At 36.1% G+C, this 19,245-nt stretch overlaps 1 protein-coding gene across 2 annotated transcripts in view; it reads right to left on the reverse strand.

Annotated features, from left to right (window-relative positions):
* Positions 1–431: 431 nt before the first annotated feature.
* Positions 432–19,245, reverse strand: part of cdh22 (cadherin 22) — a 165,815-nt gene continuing 147,001 nt past the window's right edge. For both annotated transcript variants that reach the window (XM_008409225.3, XM_008409223.3), the window contains 4 exons: positions 12,769–12,886; positions 9,174–9,323; positions 8,744–8,845; positions 432–2,186 (listed from right to left, as the gene is read on the reverse strand). In XM_008409225.3, coding sequence (XP_008407447.2) covers positions 1,657–2,186; positions 8,744–8,845; positions 9,174–9,323; positions 12,769–12,886 — 900 coding nt within the window. In that variant the 3' untranslated portion in view covers positions 432–1,656. The remainder of the gene's footprint in view (positions 2,187–8,743; positions 8,846–9,173; positions 9,324–12,768; positions 12,887–19,245) is intronic.

Here is a 19,245-nt window from a genome sequence, read left to right on the forward strand (position 1 = left end):
TTATTTTCTCCATCAAACAATTTTTCGACAAAACAGTTTACTTGAAGAAGAGTATTGTCAGGTGAACGTGAATCCCATTTACTGTCTTGCAGGGCATTTTAAAATCAGAAGAAATTAACTTTGTATGCTTTGGCATTCTCTGGTGACTTTGACAATTACAGTGGTTTGGCAGAAGACAGTCATGAGGGAGATGCGCTAAGTAGAAATTCTTTGTTTGGCCGGATCCTCTCATATGGAGTGTTTGTTTCAACCTAAAACTACTCTTTTTATCTATCCCTGGTGTAAATAAAAACAAGTTCTGCAAATATTCATAATTCAGGAAATGTCTTCAGCAAACAATTCACACTCAACAACTGTTAACATGGGGGCTCTATTCACTTTATCACTGACGTCTCATTTAATGAGCAATTTTCAATACACCACTGCACACATTTTGATTTACAAAAAAGTTAAATATTTATTGGTCTTTTTCTTTTTTAGAATTTTTCCATACATTTGCAATTTAAGGTAAACATGGAATAACTTGGGATAAAAGGTTGATGTGATCCGATCTGATCATGTGTCACCACAACCTCCCCAAGCCCGATGAAAACAACCCAAACAATAAATAAAATAAAATAAAACAATTTGATTATAAAATGGAATCAACATATTTTACACACTCACACAAAAAAATATGAAATAACTTCTGGCTGTTTTTGTCACAAAGTTGACCACCAGCCAGCTTCACAAAACAGTCATTTGTTTTTATTTTATTTGTATTTTTTTGTGAAACCCTGCAGCAGTTTGTGCCTTGTTGCCCCACAAATGGCTGCAGAGAAAGTAGGAAAAAGACACTGTTAACACACAATTGTCCTCAGTTTCTCACCTTCAAAATTTATCTTTTAATAAACCACAAAAAAATAAGTTTTCTTTTTTTTTTCTTCAGGCTGAAAGATCCAGACTGCGTTCTGTTTTGTATTTCTCTTCATCGGGTTATTGTACAAAACCTATCAAAGAAAATAAAACATTTTTCCAGTGTGTAATTTTTAGATGGCCCGCATATCACTTCGGTACTTTTGTTTTGTGTAATGATCTGGCACTGCTCCTCTTTCTTCTCCTTTAGTGAAGTCATTCTCCATTAATTTGTATTCAACACTAAGAGTTACCATCATCTGAATAAATAAATAAATAAAAATAAATAAATATACGAATATTCCTTTTCTTTTTTTTATATACGTCATTTAAACAGTGCACTTCCATATTACTAAGTTTTACCCAAGTAATAATGATTCTTGTCACTCTGTGTGTCATATAGTAGCTTTAACTGAACACTTGCATGTTGGGCGCAGAAAATAATCCCTTTACAAACAAACAAACAAACAAACAAATAAACAAACAAACAAAAAAAGACTAAATAGCACTTTTTATGCCCCAATTCTTTAAGCCTAAATATATTTAAAAAAAAATCTAAACAAAAGTTTAAAATCAATGTCGTCTCAGAGCTCAAAGTCTACATTGGAGAACTTCCAAAATGAGATGAAGAGGTTGCACTCTGACTGAAATGAGCACACAAGGTTAGCTCTGATGATTTTAGTAGAGTGCCAGAGGGTGAGGAGACAGAAAAACCGAGGAAAAAGGAGTGTTTAACTGTCTCTCTGTAGATAAGAAACTGTGCTAGGATGCTTCCTCCTCAGTCTTTCCTGGAGCGTAGTAGCCTGCCAGTTGCCTAAAGCGTGGCCCCCAGTCGCTGAGGTAGGAGAAATCCAGCTCAGATGTGGTGGACAGTGTGTGGATTGAACTGAGTGAAAGCGCAGGCGAACTGGTGCCCTCAAAGGCGTATGTCTGGAATGAGTCATATGGCGGCACTGACAGGTCAGCGTCAGCCTGCTCCACCTTCTTTCGTATGTAGCCTTTGAAAAGGGAGAAGTCTGTTGCTGCTGCCATAGCTCCGTCCACCCCACCTCCCACTCTGTTTGCCTGTATCCACTGAGGCAACGAGCGGATGTCCGGTCCAGAGTCACAGCTTTTGGCCTCTGGGAAGTCATAGAGGTTCCTCAGTGCGCTCATGTCATATGCCTGAGTGTCCTGCTCCCCTCCACCTTCGTCATTGTATTTGATGACGTTATCTCTCATGTCCTCCTCGTCCTCTGCCATCCTGTGGCCTTTCCTGTGGCGTTTAAGGGTGAGGATCAGCAAGACAAGAACTGAAAATGGTAGAAAGCAAAAGAAGACAGCGCTTTATTAAAGCTTTGAAATGATATATTTACAGATATAAAATCTTCAAAATACTTTCAATAGTAGAAATGCATAAAAACAGATGATGCAGGGTTACGCTGGAATCATTTTAAAAGCTCAGTGTACAAGATATTGACAGTGACATGCTCTGTAAAATATGAATCAGTGTTGGTTTAAAAAGCTAAAATATTAGAATATAAGTCCTCATCATTTTCTCAAAAAAGTAAACTCCAATGATGCCAGCAACTAGTGCTACAAAAAATATGACAAAATGTGTTTGTCAAATTTTCTCCTTAGATGATAGTTTTGAAACTATTTAAAGTTTGTACCTATTCTCTCTATAACTTTGATTTATCCTACCTGAAGGTAATGTATGATCAAGTTTTCCATTTCAAATACATGAGCATTGATTTTTCACATCTTTGATAGCCTTACAAAAAATCTGCTACAAAAAGCCCTAATGGTGCCCGATACCACATCAATACTCATTCAAGTCTAATAAAATCGAGATGCTTGGGTTTTAAACTTGGAAATGTAAGCATTCAGCAAAAGAGACAATATGTCAGAGACATAAGTTCGAGCTAAAAAAAGATGGATTAGGACACAAAAAGGCTTCAAAAGAGAACTAAGGCTTAATGTCTGTTACTGAAGATAAAGAACTTTATTTTCTGATCATTTTGATTGATGACAAAACAGTTTTTTGATTAGACATCTATAATTACAGTGCCTTGAAAAAGTATCTGTCCCCACACAAATTCCTTTTCTTGGCTTTTTGTCAGTTAAACCATGATAATTATCAAACATAATTTAATATCTGACAGACAAATACAACATGTAGTTTTGATGATAATTTAAATTATTATTACATAACTAATTTAGAATTGAATTGCCCCAACACCATGTACTGCTTGAACATCTTGGTGGTAACAACTTCTATCAAGTTCTTGTGATATTTTTCAATGAACTGAGATATTTTGACCCCAGCCATTTTGAAGAACGGTTATTTATTGCACAACAAGAAGAGCAGAGTGAGAAGAGGAAGACATGCAGCAAATGGGTCAGGGCCAGGAATTGAGACAGTTGTGTTGAGGACCGTAGCCTCTGAGCATGATGCAACTATTCTACCACTGAGTCATGTGGTGCACCTCGAAAAACTATTTTAATTCAGCCACAATACAGGATTTTTGCTTTGGATCTTTAATCCTGCAAAGGTAAGGTGCAAAACCAAAGTCTGGACAGAGAAAAGAATACATGGTTCCATAAATCACAGGAAATCCTCCAGGTTCTGAAGAGATGAAGGAAGACTAGACCAGCACAATCCCATCAACATGTTCATCAGTTTCTGGTATTCTATTGGTCTTATCAGGCCAAAGAATATTTCAGAAATGTTCGGCTCAACATGATGGTTTTTAGGAAACATTACATGGGCATCTGTGTTTATCTTGGAATGCAGTGGTTTTCACTATGAATATCTACAGTTATGGTTTTGCCTTTTCTTCTTTTTATTGGTAATTGACTTCAAATTCAGATTATCTTTATTTTCATTCAGCAAAACAACACTGACTGATTCTCTGACCTTAAATGTCTTCTGTCAACATCTTATTTGACCGCCAAACAATTACAAGCAAACACAAACAAATTAATAAAAATAAACACAAATTAACAAAGATACATTAGTTTAGTTTAGTTTCTTTTTTTATCTCATTTTTAGTTCTAAGTTGGAAAAAACTCACCTTTATCCTATAAAATAGTATTGTGGGTGGACAACATCAGTGTCACTAGCACAGTCAGATATATCAGGAGGTTGTGTTTTTTATTCTCCTCTGCATTGTACAGTTTGAAATATGCCGTAATATTTTGCAGCCTAGTACTTTCAGAATATTAAACAGTAGTAAAAATATACAAACCTATTAGTGTCTGTCACATCTACTGGTTTTGAAAAAAAGCACACCACCACTTTAGATGTCAAGTCTGGTTTAAGCTCAGAGATGTCCCACAAATCCATGTAAACCAGACAAGCATTCCAGGAAGCACAGTTGCAAATGTAAATAATCTGCCATGTTTCCTTCAAAACCAACATTAAGCAGGAAGATACAAAAGAAAAAGAGACAAAAAGCTGCTTAACAAGAAAAAAAGCACAGTGTTGTGCTCTAAATTGGCTGACTAAGAGCTATGTTATCAAGTAAATGCATTTACAAATGCTTCATTCAGTCCTTTTTTAAGAAATTACTAAGCACAATAAGCTTCAAATGGGTCCTACACTGTCTTTATTGAAACATATCGACATAGTACGTTAAATGGAGCACGAAAAATGTATACATACCCATTAAGGTAAATAAAAAAAGGAAAAAGCCCATTTAAATTTACAACAATGATCACTAATAGATAGTTGACTTTAGTCAGCTTGGTAGTAAAAATAAAACTCTAAACCTCTTTCACCTACCACCATTGACATGCTGTCAAGTAAATAATTTAAATGATGATGCAGTTGTCATTTTGAGTAACTGATATCTTTTTCATTATTTTGCATGTTTCACTGTAATTTAAAACGATATTTATCATAGGCAATGAGTCAATTACACAAACTGTTTACAAATGGATCCCAGCTAATCCGAATGGTTTACAGATGGTTTCACAAATAATTGTCAAACTAAAACAAAATTGAGAGCTACTGTAAAACTATTGCAGAATTTTAGATTTTATACAAGTCAGAGTTCAGGTCAAGTAGGACAAATAAAAGTAAATTAACTTGCAATCCATATCAGTTTTTTGATATTGTTTATGAATTTGTAATTTGTTAAGACATATCTCAATAATCGTTGGCAGCTCACATAGATCCAAACAAATATTCATTGTTACTGAAGAGTGTTTTCTAGTTCTAAAATATAATTTAGAAAATAATACATCTTAGTCTGTCAGCTTGTTTTATAGCTAAGAGTCAGCTATTGGTTGTGACACCACAAAAGCACCAAAGCAATGTGTCATTTTTCCTCCTGTTAACCGGCACAGGGGGAAGCTGCTTTAAAAAAAAAAACACACAAGCAAAGAGTTATTTGGATTTAGTTAAAAGTAGACCCCATGAATCTTTAAGAACAGATAACAACGTGCCAAAATCCAAGAGATAAAAAATAAGACTTTCTGTTTATACTGGAGGTTGTTGGTTTGCCCATCACAACAGCCATCTGTTTGCTATAAAATGAGATATGGCTACACTCTTTAATTGCCACACTAGGTATTATTATTGGTCCTTCATGAAGTCTGTACATGTAAATCACACATGGACCTAGATAACTACATTTTGTATGCATAAAAAGCACACTGTGGGCAGATGGTTTCTTTTAAAATGATTTCTGATTGAACAATTCTCCTCTTAACAAAGGGCAAATAATACAAAAAAAGCTTTAAGATAATTTGCATTATGTCCTTTTTCTATTATCTGTAACTGTCTGAATTTTTTGCACGTGTCCTGAAAGTAAGACAAATATTTCCCTTTGCAACTGTAAATCTCTTGCCAGACTACGAAGTTCTTTATGATCTACAATTGATTTTATATGGAATCTATGACTGATAACGTTGTTCTCCACTCACATTGTTTTGCTGGGCATCATTTGGGAAGCAGCATTTGTTATCATTGTCTTATTCTTCTCTTCAATGAATGGAGCAAATTAATTGCCATGAGGCCTAAAAAAAAAAAAAATCAGTTTTCTTTTTTTTTTGTATTTTGCGGTGCATACTTCCATGCATACTAAACAAGCACTAAGACAGTTACTCTGAATCCACCCTAATGTGAGAAGTAAAAGACAGAAAAAAAAATGCCACACTCTGAGCTCTTTTTTTGGTCCAGATGTATAAATTTTGTTAAAGAATCTGTGGTGATATGGGACAGTCTAATAAAAAAGCAAAAACCTGTCAAACCGTGCAGTATCACTCACTTTTAGGTGTGCAGATGCCTGGATGGTGAAACTCTGCAAGCCTATTTACCTTGACAATTAGCACACCTTTGGAAATGTCAATAAACACCATGTACAGAATTTACTCCTGCTGGAAGCTTATGTACCTGTGTTTAGCCGACTCCTATACATACAAAGCTGATACCCATGTGTACAGATGTTGTGATAAGTGTTCCTGACAAGACAGTTAATTTCCCCTTGGGCTGCGCTGGTTGCCCTCACGCGGGAGTTCATCACAAGCAGATGGGAGGTAATTGGAATGGATGCAAGCAGATGCTGCGACGCAATGAAATGGATTCATCACATCAGGCCTATATAAGAGCTGATGGAGGGACTGTTTGTTTGTACGGTAATTAGGCAGAAATTTGTTTTCATTTTTCTCATCATCCTGCAATTGATGCAATAGAGGTGGTCCAGCCACCAGAGAAAGAGAGTGTTGGCCAGTTGATTAGTCATTGTGTGCACAACAAGAGGCTATGCATGCATGTGTGCAAGAAAGAAAAAATGAAAAACAATGTGAAAACAATAATAGACCATAAAATAAATAGACTGTATTGCTGTTAAGAGGGTTTTGATGAGGGCTACATGCTCAAGCAGTTTGCAGTTTGATGCATGTGGTACAGTAACTAAGTAACTAGAAAAGTGTTGGAGGCTATTGTTGAGATAATAAGATTAGGCTACTGTCAGATGCTTTGTGCTAATGTTGTTATTCACAGCAGGATAGTTGGGAAAACACTGCTTGTCCATTGATCCTGACCTGACAAACCCAGAGATTTCACTGTCTTGCAAGATTACTAGCAGAATATAGGAGCTGCAACTTAGTCAGCTAAACAAGTTGTTCAATGCTTTGATAAGAAAAAAAAGTATTATGTTTGGTACTTCTACTTCTACTTCTACTAATAGTGTGTACATAGTCTGCTGCATATTCCACAAATTGTGCAGACAAACGATGACTGTGTGGGACAAATGAATACAGCTGGACTGCTGACAATGTTTATGCAGGTAGGCCAAAACAAAAGAAATACCACGATTAGATTTAACAAATTAAATGTAACCAGAGACCAGTAAAACCATCACAGAGCCAAAGAAATACTGAAGATAAAACAAATACGAAAAAGATGTCCCAATGTCAAGAGTCCTGTCCGCCCTCCTCTACCTCTGAAACGTCCTTTACAGTATTATATGACACACATTCATGTTATAATACATCATTATGTGCAATCTGCACCACTTTTGAACATGCAATGATTTGCACATGAAATCTTTGGAGATAGTGTAAATGTTTTGTTACCAACGACAGCATAAAAATCATCTGTTCTTTCACAAAGTCTTGCTCTTTCCTAGGGTGAAAAGTGTTAGTTTTCACCTTGTGCTGATTTCAGGGCCATGTTTTGCACAACACTAAAGCCATGACACATTGAAGAGAGGTGTTTTTTTTATGTCCATAAGGTTGCTTCTGATTTGCAGATAACAGATTTGTTGAGGCTTTTATAACTGTGATGAATAAGTGATGCTCTGCTTTTCAAGTTCACTGTTTCATTAATGGAGACACACTTTTAATAGCATTCATTAGAAAAGCTCTTAAATGAAAAGAGAACAATGTAAGTCATAGTTAAAGCAACATCATGTCACATCATCCATCATTCACTCCCTGCACTGTATAAACTATGTAGAGTCACCAAGCAGAGACAGAACACTCTGACATTAATGTCACTTCTTGCTGTCAGTAAAGAGTGCAACGCAAAGACTTACAGTAGTGATGGGGGACATAAATTTTTGAAATATTTCAATATCAGCCAGCTTTGGTATTTGGGTATTTGAAAGTGTAAGCATGTATATTACCATACTGGTCTCTCTCTCTCTCTCTCTCTCTCTCTCTCTATATATATATATATATATATATATATATATATATATATATATATATATATATATATATATATATATATATGTAAACTTGTCTGGAGAGATTTGACTATTTAAAGCTTCCCATGCAGAGGGGCACAAGTGCTGAAGAAGCACTTTGCCTGTTTTTGCTCTCTAACCTTCCTGCACTTCACTCCCATCCATTCTATTTCTGCCTGTGTTCCATGGATCAAAGTGGCTTCATATCAATCATAAAACCAGGTAGAATTTGCACTCCCCCATTAAACAAAAGCCTCTTCGTCATCAAAAGCAGATACAAAATGCCCGACATGAACATGATGGTAAGATCAAAAGTGTATTGTATTTTGATGTCATGAATCTCAGTATTTCTGCCAGTGCCTGCGCAAACATACTGGTAAAATGTAGATAACTTTTAAAAATAATCAACTCATTAAAATGCACTTGGCCACATAATTTTCGAGAAAAAAATATTTAAACCTCAGATGCAGTATTTATACTTTTCTCCAGAACATCCTAGGCTTCAGGTATAATTTCTGTTGGGTCAACTGAAGCTGACTTCTGGTGTTACCCCAAAAAAGGCAAAACTAATCAATTCAAAACAACATACTTTTACAAGGATCTCTTTATTTATGCATCTCTCAGACCAATTTAAATTTAAAAATCATCCATGATCACATTTATCTGCTTACCTATTAGTATGAGCATGCAGACCAGTAGTGCTATAAGCGCCCCAGGGCTAAGAGCTGCACTCATTACATAGGCTGTTGCATTGCAGGTCTGGATAGCTCCCTCTGCATTTAGAGAGAAAGAGAAAAAAAATAAGCATTTGCTGTAACATATTTGACACTGGTGTTAAGTCACTTAAATGGACAACCACTTCTCAAAAGCAAAAATATTCCTTTCACCATGTTTATGTTTACAGACTTGAAAGCTGGGTAAGAGGCCGATTGTCGGCAGATTTTATTGTGATGTGTTGTTTTGCTTTCCACAAATATAGACTCAGAAATGTTTGCTAAGCAAAACAATGACACGTTGACCTTTTCATTGCACCACTGCTGCTGCCAAGGCTGACAGTGATGTTAATGTTAGTAATGGTGCTACCCCCGCAGTGGCTCTCACCTGTGTCGCAGCCACAAACATGGATGGTCAGGGTGCCCGTTGAGCTGAGGGAGGGAGGTCCGCTGTCAACAACAAGAATGGGCAGGAAGTACACATTCTGTTCATGGCGGTTAAAGCTTGACTTCTGGGTACGGATGCCAGCTGTGTTGTCTTGATGTGGGATGCGATTTAGTCAGGGGTGTGTCGGGGTCAGACAGATAAGATAAAGCAGAGAATTACACATGAGTCACTGCATGTTAGAAGAACCTCTCATGCTCATCCCAGTGAGTCATTTTCTTTTCTGTTGTAGACTTAAAACTTTTGAATATAGATAATAGCTTAATAGAGTTTAGCAAATAGACACACAGTACTGCCATATACCTGCCTTAGTTAAATGGTATGTTCTTTTTCCTTTTCCATTTGGAAGATTGGCTTTCGAAATCGTATCAAATCATATATGTAGGGAAAATGTAAATAACAGATTTCTTACTTCCTGCACACTTTTATCAACCTAAAAAGTGATTTCATAAAAAGTTTTTTTTTTTTTGTTCTTGTAAGACAAAGCTAAAACCAATTTTTAAAAAAGCATTTCACGGCTTCATCAAGGCTGCCAAAAACTGAGGAGGGTATCGGATCATGAATACATTAGGCAAATAAAAAGCAGAATAGAAATTGAAAGTGACCACTACTGTTTGAAATTAAACTTTGCAGGTGTGTATACAAGGAGTCATATTGAGTCATGGAAAGATTCGTTTAGAGGATAGAAAGTAATCAGTCTCCCAGAACATTTATCAGTGTTCCTTGTCACCCGAGAACTCCTCTGGCACATGCAGAGCACATTTTATATTATCGTTTATGTTCAGGGGTTTGTCCTTTTGACTTTTACACAACATTGTGTTTTAGAGATCTCTACCTTAAAAATAAGACAAGTGAACACATTGAAAGTGACCTTTAAAAAGTCACTTAAATATAAAGGGACTTGTAAAATATAAATTTTCTTTATCAGTTGAAATTAATGATAAATTTCAACTGAACAAAAAGAACTAATCCACAAAACTACCAAATCACAGAGCTTTATCACACAAAGTTTTTTAACCATGCTTCATAAGATTTCATAATATTTTTATCCAAGCATGACACATGATGTTCACACATATCTAGAAAGAAATGGCTGGCAGTGTATCATATAGCAGGAAACTTTATACGGTGAGATTAGGGGTTTCCTCTACGGACCGGCAGCAAGACTTCAAAGAGTTTAGCAACATGGGAAAAACGCCTTGTCATCATTGTCTGTCAAGGCCTGGAGACAGAACGCAATGTGAGGGCATGAAGAGCAAGAGACGAAGTGACAGATTGAAAGTGACAGTTTGACAAATGTGTCCATGAAAAAAGACACTAGAGTGGAAAAAAAGAGAGGTAGGCGGATTTAAAGTATGTGTGGTGCTTTGTTTGCCTTAACCACTTTATATGTATACACAGTACTGCTGGCTAGTTTCATCACGAATAATATGTATATGAATGTTTGTTTTTTGTATGCAAATGTATTTGGTGGTATGTACAAATGGAATAGTTTATATGTTATGATTACTCTCCAGGTTACCTAGTCATTTACATGCACTCTACCCTCAAAAACAAATTAAAACAGGCATTAAACTGACATTACAAAGTGTATTTTGGTGGTTACTTTATTGTGTTTCATGTACTTGTTTAAAAAAAAGAGAGAGTTTAGGAAGTCAAAAAGAAAAAATACTATTTTACTTATTCATTGCTCATCCAAATAGTATATGCATAACCAGTAGAATATGTGCACGTATCCTGAATAGAGGCATGAGTTATGCACCTTTCCATTCAAATGCACATGCATGGTTCAGCAGGAGACCCTTCTGCCTTGACACAGTGACATTTCCCTGGCTTGGAATGCGCCCCTGACATTTTCCTGGTGTCAGATCAATCTTGATTTATCTAGATGTCACATTTACTTAGATACACATCCCTAAATGAAGGATCTGCAAGCGTGCATGCAAAAACACTGACAAGTATAAAAAAAGTAATTTTCCTGACAAAGCAAACTTATTGCCAGGGTGCACATTGGATTTTTTTATCCCTTTTTCTAGGAACACGCCAATGCTAAATGTAATACAATTGCCATGGCAACTGAAAAAAAATAATCCGCTTAAAAATTGTTTCTAAAATAAATCTCTTGTATTTAAAAAATTATGTACTCAAGCAGTTGGTGCTCAGGTTTATGCCATAAGACCATTTTTTTATTTTGTTGTCCAAGCATAAAGTTTAATTTATCCAGTAATATCACTTCATAAAAAGGAAAATAAAAAAATACATAAAATAAATAGCAATTACCAATGATATTTGTCATCAAAGTAAGGCCTATCTCCCAAAGCACTAACTAGTTTCTGGTTTAATCTCAGCTATTACTAAAAGCTACAGCTATAAAGTCAGTGCTGCCACCTTGATCTTGTATTTATGTTCAAGACCTTTGTTTTAAAGCAAGACAGGAAGTAGTTATCTGGATAGAGTCAGCCAAGATTAGTTTGGCAACAATTTGGGTAGTTGGCAAAGAAAATAAAGTTATAAATTGATAGACAGTAGGAATGATTTGTAATCACTATTGAAATACTGCGACTGATGAGATGTTAGCTTCTAATGATGGTGGACTCTGCTAAATAGTATCAGATTGGCTAGGATGACCATATTGTGATTTCCAAAGAAATAAAGAGGACAATGGGCCACATCTTAAAACATTTCTAGTCATTTTTAACATATCTGTATCAGTCTGATGAGTAAGACTGGGCCATTATGAACAACCATTGTTTATTTCCATCTTGTTGCCCTTTGTGTATGTGTTTCAGGAGAAGAGCGGGTTGACCATGTAGTATCTGTTTGGTCATGTGACAGTGATAGAAGTATGGCTCAGGGTGTTTAACTGAAGCAAAAAATCAATGGTTGTGATGTGGAATGCACACAGTGTAAAACATACATATGACATTGTAAAAACTTGTTAGATATTGTCATAACAGAAGTATTGATATTGGATGTTGCTTTCAGCCCAAATTTTCTTATAAGTACATCCTTAATAATTGCTCGTCTGTAGCTTAGAAAATTAACCTCAGCAATAACAAGCTCACTTTTCAAATCAACCTGGACAAAAAATGTATTCTTAATTCCCCCAACCAACCCAAAAAAGCCTTGCAAATTGCATCAAATTTGTCTCTGGTGCAAATCCCACATCCTGCGCTGCTTTTCTTACAAAATTAAATTTATCGTAAAAATAATGAAGAGGTTTAGAAATATGATAAGGGTTAGCTTTTGGTGTTTATTTGAATGATATCATCAAGGTTGTAATCCAATTTTAAGGCTTTCCATTACTTTTGGACAGATTTGGAGGTCTTACTTTTTCATGACATCCACCCAGATCCAGAACATTTCTCTCTTTTAGTTTCATTGACAATGTACACATTTTGAGTGGCTCCATTCACACCAAATATGCCCCTAATTTCCTCACAGAATATTTCTGTTTCACTATCAGAGGTTTGGCATCTCATTATGATGACAGCTGTAGTTTTTAAAAAAATAAGTGAGACGATATTGTCCATCTTACCTTTGACATCCCACAGGGTGAAGTGACGACTGCTGGCAGCCTCAGACGGTAGAGTGAAGAAAAAACGATGCCCAGCTTGTGGTTCATCTCTATCCACTACGCTGATGGTGTGAATTAACTAAGGGCAGAGAAGCAGCAAGGGGACAAAAAATAAAGAAAGGTTAGATTTTCTACTCAGATTTCCTCAATGGGAACAAAGAAATGCATTTAAAATCACTTTGCGTTTCAAATGCCTTTTTCACCAGGGAGGGAACGAGGTGGAGTGAGATGCAACAGACTGAAAAGGCTTGCTGTGAAATAGTAGTTCAAAGGGGCCACAGTCACAAAGAGATTAAAACTTATTTTGCCTGAGAATTGACACAGCTTTATGAAAAATGCCCTAGTGTTGGAAAGTATCATACAATGCAGTTGTGAACAAAAAAGGACACATCCTCTGAGGGGTTGGCACAATTGCTCTAAGAAAAATAGAAGTTATGATCGAGATAAGCAGAAAAGAAAAAAATGCACCAAGGCTATTGGTGGGTGTAATGCAATAATACTGATTCACATAAAAAAGAAAGATGTCATTTTGAGAGCTTCATGAGGAAACAATGAGATGAGGTAGGATTCAAAGTAAGCTGAATAGACATCAAACATCCCCTGGAGATGTTTACCCCTTAGCGCACAGCATTCAGGGACAATTTGTCTTCCTCTCAAACTATTACTCTGCAGCCAGAATCAAACCTCAAGCTGATAAATTATATTTTCGCACCACATTGGTCTGCTTTGTTTTCATTCCCACCACATAATATATGAATCCGCAGTTTTAATATTTTGATTTCTTTTATTTAGTGCATACTTATTGCAATCCATATTATCTGAATAATATACAAGATTACTGACATTTAACCAATAATTACCCAAAGGATCTATTTTCTAAAGGACATTTCTATGTAAAGTCAGAGAAAAACAAATTTATATTTTTGCTTAGTTTATTAATTGCAGTAGTTAAACATTTCCCTGTGGTTGGATAATACTTACAAATAAGGTCAATGTTCTTCCATCTCCTCTACCTATTTATTTTTTACACCAGCTTTATTCTGTTCAGGGTCATTGTGGTGGAGGACTAAGCCTATCAAGCAATTACATGGACAATAAAACAACATAAAAACTAAATTTAACCATAAATGTATCCTTCTAAATAGTAGTCATGTTCTTGACAACGCAACAGAGATGTTGAAGCATCTAATTAACCATTGACCTCATTCCTCCAACAAACCATTAGCCGCTAACACTGTTGTTGACATGCGATATGATGCTTCCTTCCCGCTTTAAATTAAAAGGCAATTTCACAGTAATTTAAACAGGTCTGGACTGTATTTGATTATCTCTACAGCAGTTAAAAATAAAAGACTCAAAGTTTGAACCGGATAATCTTACAATGAAAATAGATTTTTTTTATTTTTTTTATTTTGAGATTTATGAGACTCTTATTCTATTTGTAAAATCACATGTAAATCCTATTTTGAAGAATAAATGCAAAGTCTACTGCAATAAGAACTCAATCAGGTAATCAAGTTTATTGCACATTTGAGCAACAAGGCAGTTCAAAGTGCTTTACATTATAAAACACAAAAATACAAAGTAATAAAAAAGTGCCATTCAATAATTGAGAAAACCAGTAACAAACATAACATTTTGATGAGTGCCATCATCAAAATCATCAACACACATCAAATATGCTGGTCAATATAAACGCATCTCTAAATGGGTGGGCTTTAAGTCTTCATTTAAAGGAACAGAAGTTTATTTCAGATTTCTGGTGCATAGAAGTTGAATGCTGCTGGTCTTTAAGGTTGATACAAAAACAGCAGATCTTTAATTTATTGTGGTGCTAAGTCGTTCAGTGACATATAAACTAACAGTCACTGTCAGACACTAAAACAAAAACAGGCTTTTTGTGGTGTTTTTTTTTTTTCTTTGCTTTTTTTTTTTTTTTTTTTACTTCCAGCCTCCTGGGCCCCAAGCCCTAAGGCACCAGTCAGGCACACCATCAAGTTGAGCAAGAGGGACCAACAAACAATGACCCACCTTCACCCCATTTGCCACAGATGCTGCTCTATCACCCCTGGCATCATCCGCATGCCCACTCCACACAGAGACAGCAGCATTCCTGGTGCCAACACCTAAACACGCACCCACCACCCCCAACTTCAAGGTGCACTCTCATTACGTGACGTATTTAATTACTGGAGATTGGATCAATTCAAATTAATTCTGTTCTTACAAGCATATATTCTCTATATGATAAACCCACATGGACCATGGAGCGATGTTATATTGCTACGTCAATTTAAAGTTTGATTGATTTGAGAAGAGATGTAGCATGTCTCTGTTTTCTTTTACTTTTATTTTTATTAAAGCAGAACAGAGAGAAGGAAGGAGCAATATGATGTTCTCACCGCTTGTCAAATCTCAAACAAATTAATTATTAAATTAAAAAAATATACTCTAACAGAAAGCCTGGAAACCGATTTCTATAACTAGGTCTTCCAAATCGGTTATTTGGAAAAGTACTACTAAGTTCTGACAACACATTTAACTTTTTTCTATTGTAATATTTATGAGCATCATTCTGGTCATCTAACCCATTGAATTTTCTTCAATTGAACTTCAGTGCATTCTCCTTTAATTATAGTTCTGACGTGCCACAGCAAAAGTAGGTATTTTTTCAGACCTAAATCCTTCATTCCTTCTCTATATGTGAACTGACTCCAAAACAATCTAATTCCTAACTATGGCAATTCTGAAGCCTGAGATGTCCTTTAGTGGTATGTTTACGACCCCGTTTATGTTTATGTGAAAGCCGCGTTTGTGGTTTGCACACCACTAAATTATGAGAACGAATGTAGCCTAGGTATTACTGGGTCTGAGCTGATTACAGTCACACTTCCGGGACACAGTTGTACCTTTACAATAAATGGCTTCTGAGCTCTAACGCTGCATCACAGACACACAACAGGCTTAGTCATACCCATGGCTCAAGGAGGCTATTTGGGATAATGTGGCTTAGTTTGTAATTACAAATTCTGCGGCATGACTTCATGGTAAATGATACGGCGTCTTAATGGTGCACTGCGAAGAAGCATGTGATGCATCCAAGAAATGCATACACACCTGCATCCTCAGATACAATTAAAAAAGCTGTGTCCCCTGCTGTTAGCTGTTAAGAGTCACTCCATGTAACTTTTTGATGATGGACTGGACAACCATTCTGGATGTTTCCAGAATGGACAGATTGCCAGTCTATCCCTGCTAATCAGAACATTTCAAATCTGGGCGCTATTCCAACTGACTGTAATTTAGAGAGTGTGATAGCTTCCATTTGCATTGTAGAGTTTCAATATAACAGAAAAATAAAAACACATTTAATATTTTCCACCTGTAAACGGATATTCTGTTTTATGAACATGAAGGAGATAGTATCTTGTTTACCACCAGAAAATGCCCCACAAAATTCACCATTTTACTAATTTTGTTACTTTAACTTTAACATCCTCAAAGCACCTCCAACATTATTCAATACGGCAATGCTCATTCTAAATGTTGCAATGGGTGTCAAAATAGACAGGTTTTAACTTTATTTCCTTTCTACTGCTGTTGTGATTTTATAATTACTCATTTATCAACCATACTCATAATGCTAACATGAAAAAGGAGGAATAACTTTCTTATTTGTTATTTTAAAGCCACTGGAACATGTTGGAAAATCACACATCAAATTGCTCTTGATTAAAGGAGATTTTTCTCGTGTTTTTCTGATCTGAGTGCAGGTCAAACACAAGGCGTTGGCAGGAATTATCAGTAAACTGCATATTTGCATAAACCGCATAAGGCTTACTGTTTTTTTGTTTATTGATGTTGTATTTTACAACATTCATCTTGCTGGCAGTAGCCACCAAGGTTTCCCCGTCTTATTTGACATTATCTGTTTTCATTATCTGTTTTCTTATTTCATTGACTTCACACATCTTGCAACCATGTTTCTATTCATTTCTTTTATTGGGTTCACAAAATGTATGCACCACAAAATATAGTGTACAGGGTTTGCAAACCATTTCAAAGAAATATAAGAGACACACAGCTGAGGTTTAGTGTTGACATCCATCTACGTTCACCTTAACCATCGTTACTGAGACACTGTAAGTCATTCCTTACTTAATCAAATACCACCATTCATTTACAAATACTTCAAACTTTTGGGCGATAACCTTTATGTTTCCATTCACCGTCACTGCTAATTATGCCATACTTTGTTGGACCAAAAACAAGATAAATAAATCCAATCGCTATGTAAAATGAGTCTCTCCACAAAATGAGTTGTGCATGTGTGGAATGTTACTTCAGCAGGTGCTGTTTTTGTCCCAGATTCCTGCCCTTTAACCAGAGAAAACCTAGATGATTTTGATTCTTCTCCAGCTGACAGTCCTTGATTGGGTGAACAGCAGAAAACAAAATTGGGAGAGACATGAATGCAAAGGCAAGATGAATAAAAAAATTATATTTTTTATCATTTAGAAGTTTCCCTGGAGAGGGAAGAGAAAATGTACCATAGTCACTACGAATGATTATTGAAAAGTTATGCAAAGAAAAAAAAAACCCTAGGTACAAATATTCAGAGAAAATGCCTCGATTAAGATTCTCAAATTCATTGATACCAATAGCGTAAAAGAGAAAAAATAATACCTTTTCTCAAGCGGAATTGAACCCCAGTGTCTCACCTGAGAGGTGAAGATACACACCACTTTGCTAAGGGGGAAATTAAATTAGGCACCTCTCAGAGGTGACCTCTGCTATACATTAACAGGTTAGGTGTTACAGTAACATTCCTGACAGAATCCCGCTGGCTTTAAAATAAATTGCAACTCAAAGAATGTCCTTGTTAAGTTATATGAGCGATGATGTGCCGGCTGAAATTTCAGAGTTATACTGACTGTGCCAAAAAACAGTAATGTTCTAAGATATATTAATCCGGGAATGATAAAACATCTAATAATGGTGTGATCACACACTTCTAAGTGAGATTTCTGCAGAGTATTTGCTCTCCAACATCTCCCCCAGAAAAGGAAATGCCATTTCTGACACTTTCCTTAGGCCAGGTCTCAGCAAAACCACAGGGCAAACTCAGGATTTGCTTAAACAATCCTGCTACCAAGCAAGGTTGGTTCACGGAGTAAGCTGTGAAAATACGGTGACTGAGGATAATGGCTGTCTGGCTTTCTGAAACTGAAAACCCAAGATATGCACATAGTTACTCCAAACCTTAATAAGGGTCTTCACTGATCCCACTTTCTGAACAAGGGCCGTGGAGTAATTGCTATCTGCTTTTTCCCTTTATCTCTTTTTTTAATGTAGTCTATCTACAAATGATGCGGTCCAAATGATGGTTATAAAATCAAGAACTTAAAGAAAAAAAAGTTTATCAGAAGTTTGCAATACCACAATTGTCACTTAGCTAATTGACATCAATAGTCGGTAGTTGTACAGCTTTCACAGTTAACAGATTGTAAAAAAACAACAACAACAAAAAAACAGATCAACAGAAGAAGGACCAACAAAACAAGCCATGGAAATCTTGGGGAAAAAAGAGAAACAGAAAATGACAAAGTAATTATTTAAAAGGACAACAGGTTTGTTTTGTCAAATTAATTAATCTTTAACACATCAGGTGTTTGAATATTCATCCAAGACATGTTTGTGTATGTGCACTCATGCAATAAGACAAACAAAAAAGCCTAAAGTAGAATATACTACATGTCTACTCACCCACAAAGATGTCTGAAAAATACAGTTGAGTGGGCTGTGAAAAATGCAAAACCAGAATTGATTTTTTTTTCACAGCGGTCTTTGAAGCCCTGTCATTGGCATGTATTGTCTTTTTTAGTGTAAAAATAAAAGAATAATGAGCAAAGATAAAGAAAAAAAAAACGTGTAAGCAAAAAAGTTAGCAACTAAGAGGAAATCTACGTTTTTTAAGAAAAATATGAACACCGATTGAGAACCATGATCTGCTCTCTGTTACGTGCCCTCAGCGGGGGACTCTCAGGGAGCGTCGCAGGGTGAGTGAAAACTGAGCGCTGAGACAGAGAAAAACGAGCACGAAGGAAAGTGACTGTGTGGGAGTTTATCGAGTGCCAACTGAAGCTCCCTCTAGCAAAAATCACCTAATTAGATTTCTATCTCGCTGTACCCTTTCTTGACCCCCTTAAATCTCTTGCATCTTTAGAAAGCTAGAAGGGGAGACTTTCCCAAAAGTGGAGCCCATTTGCACTGGATGTGTCTAAAAGGTGAAGGTTGTGAGAAGGAGGCATCTTTCTTATTCACAGTCAAAATCAGCAAACCAGAAAGGTAATGAATACCTGAATAAATAAATAAACAAACATGAAACAACCTAAAATGTGCTGGGAGGCTCATCACTGAAAGCTGAATTCTTCCATT

This window comes from Poecilia reticulata, chromosome 5 (genome assembly GCF_904066995.2).
Source record: "Poecilia reticulata chromosome 5, P_reticulata-male-v2, whole genome shotgun sequence".
NCBI classification, from domain to species: Eukaryota; Metazoa; Chordata; class Actinopteri; order Cyprinodontiformes; family Poeciliidae; genus Poecilia; species Poecilia reticulata.